Source organism: Populus trichocarpa, chromosome 7, assembly GCF_000002775.5.
Source record: "Populus trichocarpa isolate Nisqually-1 chromosome 7, P.trichocarpa_v4.1, whole genome shotgun sequence".
In the NCBI taxonomy this organism is placed as follows: domain Eukaryota; kingdom Viridiplantae; phylum Streptophyta; class Magnoliopsida; order Malpighiales; family Salicaceae; genus Populus; species Populus trichocarpa.
The window spans coordinates 10042442-10050707 of record NC_037291.2 but is presented as its reverse complement, the minus strand read 5'-3'; the positions used below and the strand labels follow the sequence as shown (position 1 = coordinate 10050707).

The 8266-nt window shown below is 34.4% G+C and overlaps 1 protein-coding gene and 1 long non-coding RNA gene across 4 annotated transcripts; both read right to left on the bottom strand.

The window, feature by feature from the left end:
• Window positions 1-357: 357 nt before the first annotated feature.
• LOC112328162 (uncharacterized) lies at window positions 358-3315 on the bottom strand. Of its 3 annotated transcripts, XR_002982805.2 has the most exons (5): window positions 2705-3312; window positions 1900-2443; window positions 860-1379; window positions 648-743; window positions 381-527 (listed from the first exon to the last, which is right to left on the bottom strand). It is a non-coding gene; the product is annotated as an uncharacterized LOC112328162 (long non-coding RNA). The 3 variants fall into 3 exon arrangements; XR_002982804.2 differs by having other exon boundaries at window positions 358-527; window positions 860-2443; window positions 2705-3315; XR_002982806.2 differs by having other exon boundaries at window positions 860-2443; window positions 2756-3315.
• A 369-nt stretch (window positions 3316-3684) lies between these two features.
• LOC7457157 (uncharacterized) lies at window positions 3685-7766 on the bottom strand. The gene is made up of 9 exons (XM_002310594.4): window positions 7200-7766; window positions 6781-6983; window positions 6117-6219; window positions 5945-6010; window positions 4795-4968; window positions 4582-4678; window positions 4291-4423; window positions 4057-4188; window positions 3685-3957 (listed from the first exon to the last, which is right to left on the bottom strand). The coding sequence occupies exons 1-7, from the start codon at window positions 7553-7555 to the stop codon at window positions 4301-4303; spliced, it is 1122 nt and encodes a 373-aa protein (XP_002310630.2). The 5' UTR covers window positions 7556-7766; the 3' UTR covers window positions 3685-3957; window positions 4057-4188; window positions 4291-4300.
• Window positions 7767-8266: the final 500 nt, after the last annotated feature.

Below are 8266 nucleotides of genomic sequence, written 5' to 3'. Positions count from 1 at the left end.
TTTCAAGTAATTTTTATATAAATTCTAAATAATTCTAAATTTATCCAACGGATCTTAAAACTCTCAAAAATAAAAATTATTAAATTTGTCGTTTCGAAACCCAATATTCTCAAGAACAAGTTGGATTTCAGAAGTGTGCTTCTTTTAAGTTCTATTCACAGCCTTCGGTTTCGTATATTAAAAGGAAAGAATCAGAATCAATTCTGAAATCGATTTAGGTTCATCAAAACATTGCTTAAGTCTAAGAGCTAGCTTCCTCATTTCTGCAATGTTCATAATATATATATATATATATATATATATATATATATATATATATATATATATATATATATATATATATATAAAGGCTTTATATTATGCAATTTATAATTTATGAAGAACCAAACAATAACAAGACAAACATGATAGTAAACAGAATCCCAAAAGAAGAAAAATACGATCAGTAGGCGCGGTGCAGACTTCTCACATAGATAAACAACATTGTTATGCTCTAATGTTTGTTTGTAATTGCCAGCCTTGTACGTCTGATGAAAACAAGAACAACAAAAGTAAATTATCGAGGGAGAAAATAAGTAAAGTATGGACAGAGGGAAAAGTGAGCAGAGGAGACAGATGGATAGAGAGCGATTTGAGATTCAACTTACCTGTTCTTGTATGCTGCTCAAATTCATGACTGAGCAATGAAAATAGCAAGAGAAAATGAGCTGCTGAAATCAAGTTTAATCTGAAAAGTTGAATTCCTGCATAAAAACAAAGAACAATGAAGTTAAATTAATTAGAAATATTGAAATTTTCCTAAAGGAGGAGGCATTCAGAAAGAAAACAAAGAATGAGTTACTGAGAGATTTTAACTTACGTTCCATCCGTTGAAATCTTGTGGACACTTCGGATCGAAAGATCTTAAGGTGCTCAACGCCATTGCACTTGCGACCATTTTCCTCAAGAAATGATCAGAAGTATACAGATAATATAATCTGGAGAGTCCTTGCATGGCTGTTTAACTAGGTAGATACTTTACGTTCTCACAATAACAAATACAAAGCTTCTGAAGAGAGGAAAGGTTGCTTATCCAATCTGGAAAAGCTTCCGTCCAAGATCTCTATATGCAATTCTGTAAGGGAAGTTAGGTGTTGAAGTTGATGCGGTAAACTCTTCAGTTTATCCCATCCATAGTTTTTCAAGAGATCCAGCATTCAAATTTAGAGCTTCTTCAGGAAAACCTCCAGCTCCTATGAGAAATCACTGATTCTTAATGATTTCAATCGGATGCGGCCACATAAGCAATCCTCTGGAAAATTAGTCAAACTCCAGCACCCAACAACTTCTAATTCCACAAAAGAATGCGATTCTCGTATACTATCAGGAGCACTGATGATCTTATGACATGATACAACGCTTAATCTTTGAAGCAAGAATTCTCGAAAATCATTGTCATGAAAATTATTGAAGGGTAAAATGCTATATTGTCTCCTACATTATCTCATACGGTACTGCAGTTCCTATAGTATTGCATCCACTAAGGAAAGTTGCAGTGGATCCTATATTATCTCACATATTCTTGCTTGTGATCACTACATTGTTTCCAATTCATATTACTACTGTTATGTAAACAATTGACAGGATAATTATTAGTATAGATGGATTTTGATATACCAAGATTATAGGAGATTGATAGTTAGCATCTTTCCCATCAATGACATCTCTGCCTTGTATATAGATGTCCTACTGTAACATAAGCTTCTCATGATGAATAAAACTATCATATTCCTTTGTTTTCTTCAAAAATGGTAAACAAAATCGTATCTCTCATGAGAAGAAACTTGTCATTATTTAAGAAGTGGAAACATAATTAGTTAAGAGTAAGAAAATAGTTGGTATAGCAGCGGGGCCCCTTACCTAGCCGAAACTGGAACTCATCATGGATATGGGAGTCCTGCGACAAGATATGATTTGCCTGGTGTTTTCCATTGTAATTCTACGCCTAAATAATATCTTTGAAGGGGCCACACAGCCAAGTCAAACTATTAGTGTAACTTGTAAAATGGCGGTAGAATAATTGCTTGGAATACTGAATGAGTACCTGTCACCATCTTTATCTATCCTGGCAAACGGCTCGGGCCTCCATTGAATCATCCGACGGATGCTAAGAACTATGTCCCGCATCCATGGAGTAAATATCACGTTCTTCAGGCTTGGATTGAACATTTCTTTACTCTTTTTTTGCGCGAAGAAGCCTTAGATTTAAAACTCATAATGATAAACTAGCTAGAACATCTTAAGTGTAAACAGTTGATACACACCATAGGGGCCTTTTAGGTGCTTATATTGGGGACTTTATTGTGCTAGAACTTAGGCAGAAACAGACTCACAGAACCATCCTGATACTTCAATCAGTGTTTGATTTCAACAATCTGAAGTAGCTTTGGGTTGATGCAGGAAGCTGAAAAATCATATAGAAGAATTAGAAATATAGAGGGCAATAAAAAATACAAGAATCTAAACGACTACTAGTTTTTTTCCTCTCCAAAAATAGACTTGGTAATCATAGTAGAATCACACTCATTGAACACAGTTATATTCAAAAAACCATCTTTAGCTCAGATGAATCCTTGCTTTATCACATATATATAGCAAAGCTTTATAGCACACAAAAACACTATCTTCATAGCAATTATAAAGATCAGCTTTATAGAACACAAACCCTATCTTTATCACAAATAGTAAAGATTTTCTGTTGGTCTTTGCGAAGCACCTCATAAGCAAAGTCATCAAATGATCTAAAACATCTTCAGCATCATAAGCCACATCTTGAAGCTTCTCCAACCATAGCTTCATCGACTCGTCTGTCACTTTCCTTTTCTCAGCATTTTGGAGTACAGCTTTGTTCATTGTCACTGACCCTTTTAGGTCTTGTAGCTGTCCTTTCAAACCCCATGCACCTCTGATCCCTTCAGTAGCAAGGGAACCCAGCCTTGCAAATGTCTCCTCCAAGGCGAACGTAAGAAGAAACTCAGCTGCCACTATTCTTTTCTTTGGGTAGGAAAAAAAAAACCTTGTTTATCTTGAAAACAAGAGAGAAGTGCTTTGAAATTTTTGGAATAATGATGGAATGAGTTGTGATCAGCTACCAACATCAACAAACGCAGAGTTTTTTTCTTCGAAAGAACTTTTATAACATATTCGATAAATAAAAAACATGGATGTTAATTACTTCTGATAAAGTCATCGTACGTTGATTGGATGTCTATTACTTTTCAAAGGAGCAAAATGTTTGAACGAATTCTTAAAAGAATTTGTAGCAAATTCAACAGCGCCCTAGTCGGGTCTGTAACTAGAGCATCAAGACTTTCTGTATTTTCTGAAGGTTTTTTTTTTTTTTTTTCTCGGGACTCCAACGATGAGAATGGTTGATTACCCACATAAGCATAACTTGCAGAATCAATGAACACGTCATAGATATAGAAAACCACATTGCAAGTCCATCTCCACCATGGACATCACGCTCAATATAACCGGATCTGGTTGTAAGTCGAACTTGCTTGATCCATGGATTGATCAGCTTTTTAACATGATCCAAATCATACAAAAAAAAATATTAATTTTTAATAAAAAAATAATTAAATTTTTTAAAAAACGAAACGGGCTTAAATGATGGCAAAATCAGAATAGAAAGAAACTACGTTTGCGTAAGTTTAACAGATGCCTTCCAGATACTTTTTGAAACTCATTTTCAACAGTGTACAAAGTTACTGTATGTTACTTCAAATGACTGCTCTAGACAATTAACGATGCTCAAGCTTTTTATGATACATACATTCATGTTAACTAGATAGAAATGTCAGAAATTGAAAGCCAAAAATCTAAAAATCAAACAAATATTTGCCAGAAAGTTGATAGTCCAATCATGATCCAGTGGTAAATTTCACAACAGAATGAGCTGGGCTCCATAATGACCTGCAAGAATGAGACTAGACGTCTTAATTTCGTGCACCTTAAATCATTCAAAAAATTAAAAGAAAAGCTGAATTATTGTATGACAGCACAAATACTCACCAAAAAAGAAAATTGTGGTGCATGATCCTCGTGAATGTTGTAAGAACTTTACCATTACTAATGTATAAACCATTATACTCTTGCTACAAAAGAATTCAAGTCCTACAGCTGTTTTCTTTTATGGGAAATATCCTGCAATTAATGATTCAAAAAAAAAAAATGTAAAACATAGCATGAATGATTAAGTATGTTTTAGAAAAAAAGGGAAGGTACTGTAGCAGCCGTGCTACTTACCTAGCCAAAATTAACGGAACTCATCATGTATGTCGTCCTCATTATCTTCATCACTGAAAATAGCACTGTAAAATACGTATGGGTTCTCAATCATCTCTGTCAATGATAGCCGTCCATCTTTGTCCGTATCTGACTGCAATAGATTTCATACAATGTTCAACAACAGAGCTTCCACGTTCAAAATATCAACTCCATTGTCATGTTGCTATTAAAAAAATACGAAGGTAACACTGCTAGCAAGCACACATCTATACATCAAGACATGAAAGCTATTTGCAGTCAAGAAAATACCTGTGACAAGATGTAATCAGCTTGTTGTTTTGCATAGTAACGCTCTGATGGATGAAGTTTCCCAATTATATGTAGCAACTCTACATCTGACAAGAATCTATGAAGAGCACACAGCCAAGTCAAAGTATTAATGTAGCTTCTAAACCATTCGTGGATATATTATTACTAGTTAAAGAATACAGACAAAAAAAACAGAGAACACCAGATAAATACCCGTCGGCATCTTTGTCCAGCTCATTGAACAACTTCTTAGCAGGGGCCTCCACAGAATCATCCGACAGATGTGATGAATTATGACCTTCTTCATCATAATTTCTCACAGAGTCAAATAGCCCGTGGAAAAACTCTTGAAAGTTAACCTTCCCATCTTTGTCAGAATCTCTTTCCCTAAAAGAAGGAAGGAAGAATGAAGGAACAACAAAGACTAATAAGTGCAACTATATGTAAAAGTACCAGGTGAATTTTGATTTGCAATGCATTTAATTCATTACAATAGGAACCTAGAAACCAAGGAGAGAGTACTACATTCTGCAGGCTTATATTTTCTATTCCTGACATTGCTCCCCCATTCTTCTCTGCAAGGACTGCAAGTTCTAAATCCAAAACCACCATGCTAGACTAGACTGTCTATGGAACCTTTTATGTGCTTATGTTAGTATCACTTCCAAATGAGATGGAGATATTTCTCCAGCTTTTCCTTCTAAAAGTTTCCACAAATTTTGAACTTCAAAAGCTTGTGACAAATAACCTCCCATACGGACATCAGAAAAAAGTCCATCAAATGTCTTTAAAACACAACCCCTTAGATTATATGAAATCATGTACAATATAATTCTGGCTAATTGGCAAAACTGACTCTCTGTATATAGTTTAAATCAGAGTATTGATTGATGGAATCAACATTAACTTCTAATTCTATGTTTTCCTCTAAGTTCAAACACAGAACAATAGGCTAATTGGTAAAATGACCCTCCGGAACTCTTGGTAAAATCCAACTTTGGTAACTCGATCAATCAGGTCAAAGCAATTAACTGAAACTGGGTAAATTTTTTCGTTTTTCAGTTAGGATGGGAAGCCTCATGGAGTCAGGGATTTTAAAAAAAGATCACTAAAAAAAGCAATTTTTTTCTAGCTATGATACTGCAATGAGGAAAAAGCAGCAGGTAGAATCTGGGGCACAAACAGTAGCATGTTTATGTTTTTCTTTCCTTTCTATTGTAAGATTCAAATATCAGTCTAAGCCCCACCCCCCTCAATCTCTCACACAAAAGCCAAAGCCAAATGCCAAATCAAAGAATAAACAGGTTCCAAGAAGAAGCAAAGCACAAATTTCTTAGAGGCAAATTGATGTAATCTCTGTCACCTTACTTCCTCCTTGCACAACCATTGAAGTAGCTTTGGGTTTTTGCTGTCAGCAGGATGTTGAAAGCTGAAAGATAATATAGAAGAATTGGGAATGGCACGCACCAATCAGAACAGAGTAACAAGTTTCTCTTTTTCCAAAATTGAACTTGGTAATCAAAGTAGAAGCTCACTCATTGAACTCGGTTATGTTCAGAAGACCATCTCCATCTGCATCTGATGCATTGAAATGTTCTTCTTTCCACCAACCCATATCATAGCCAAAAGAATTTTTATCTGAAAATCACATAAAACAAGGTCACGATGGCTTATGGTTCAGCAATCAGCTACTTTCAGTTGCACTAAAAATTTCAAAAACAACAGGATGCTGACGCAGGTCCTCCATGAAAGAATTCAGGAGAAAAGGGGGGAACTTAGTTAGTAATGGTAAAGTACACATATTAGCACATGATTCAAATGTAATCTCAGGTGTCTGAGAAAACGTCTATTTTTCGAGCAGTTTCTAGAAAAGTCCTCAAATCCCCTACCACCACAATGTTAGTGGTTTCTTAGATAACTAACCTGGATTGTTGGATACTGATATACATTATTAACTTAGAGGCTACAACCATAACCTATGCGTCATGCAATCTTAGTTCAGTAAATGGGTAGCATGTCAGCTCTTATTGTTGAAAAGATGATTTTACACAATACTCTTATTAAAGCAAATCCTCCTGAAGCAGTCCTAGACAGAACGGGAATAAACTTCAAATATATAGCTCAAAAACATATGAGAATGCTCATACAAACATCTATACATAAAAGAATGTGCTGCAAGTAAGTAGCAAAGACATTTACCTGAATTATGTACCCAACTAGGTGGCTCATACTCAGCGAATGAAATGAGCCCATCATGATTTTTATCATGAACATCCATCTCCCTTTTAGTCCTATGCATAACTTCCTTCTCAGATTGTTTCAAACTCCACTCAGTCAATTCATGTTCACTCAAATAACCATCAACTGGTTCCATGTCAATCTTTGGAAATAGCACCAACAACCTATCCATCCACATCAAAGAAATTCAATCTTCACCGCATAACGTCACAAAATAATCCATTCTCTATCATATAAAAACATACAAAAATCTAATATTCAGCACATAAATACAAAATGCTAGACATCATTTTCTTTATTACCTGCTAAGGACAGCATAAGCACCATAAAAATCCAAACTTTCTCACAAAAACACCACAAAAAACCCAATCTTTAATTACCTATTAGTAACATTAAATTTCTCTTCATCATTCAAATAATCTTCAGCATCCATAAAATCATCCACCTCGGGCTGTGACTCGTGACCAGGAGCAGCCGAGTGATGAACAAGTTCAGGATGTGAATTTTCCAAGTACTGTCTCTCCCATTCCTTGTCTTCACGTTTGCGTTCAATGTCAGCAACAAGAGGATCAAAAGGCACCGGTTCATGGTGGTGGTGGCGGGGGTCGAAGGCGAAGTCATTCCGGATCTTGATGCGGCGGTTGCGGAGGTTTGATGGTTTCTTTGGAGTATGAGTTACTAGTAAGAGAAAAAGTAGAGCTATAGTTATGTACATGATGATTGAGGTCTTGCCCATTGTAAGAGAGATCTGAATTTACAGAGGGTTTTGAAGAGAAAGAGAGATATGCTTTTAGAGAGGGAGGGAGTGGTTTGACGATTTGGAGTTGGACACTTGAAAGGGAAAAGGAGAGTAGAGAGACACAAGCAGTGGAGAGTCTCTCACGTTGTGTAGTTTGAAGCTGAGAACAACTCTGACTCTCTCTCTCCCTCCCCGTACTTTTGTGAAACGCTACTATGTTTAAGATTATAATAACGAAGGCAAACTAAAATATATTTTACTTAAAAATATATTAAAATAAAATTATTTTATTTTTAAAAATTATTTTTAATATTAACACATTAAAATAATAATAAAAATTTAATTTAAACAAAAATATAAAAACTAAAAAAAAACATAACTTACACCACATTCTCAAATACTTTCTATAATTTACCTGAAAATAACAAGTAGTGTTGCATCATTATAATATTATGATGAGAATTTTTGTATTTTAAAATTATTTTAAAAAATTAATTATTTTATTTTAAATTAAAATATCTTATATTTCTATATTGTTTTAATATACTGATATAAAAAATAAATTTTAAAATATAAAATAATATTATTTTAATTTATTTTTAAAAATAATTATTACCACAATATCAAATAAGCTTATAATATACTATAATAAGATAATAGCTGGACGGTAAGAGCAAATAATATATTAAAAGTAAAATAATATTTTTT

What these genes read in the sequence shown, in the direction of transcription:
- LOC7457157 (XM_002310594.4), bottom strand. Translation starts at nt 7,555, where the DNA reads ATGGGCAAGACCTCAATCATCATGTACATAACTATAGCTCTACTTTTT. An exon ending in TAGTTGGGTACATAATTCAG is followed by an intron (nt 6,220 to 6,780) that starts GTAAATGTCTTT and finishes TGTGATTTTCAG; the next exon opens with ATAAAAATTCTTTTGGCTAT. An exon ending in AACATAACCGAGTTCAATGA is followed by an intron (nt 6,011 to 6,116) that starts GTGAGCTTCTAC and finishes ATTATCTTTCAG; the next exon opens with CTTTCAACATCCTGCTGACA.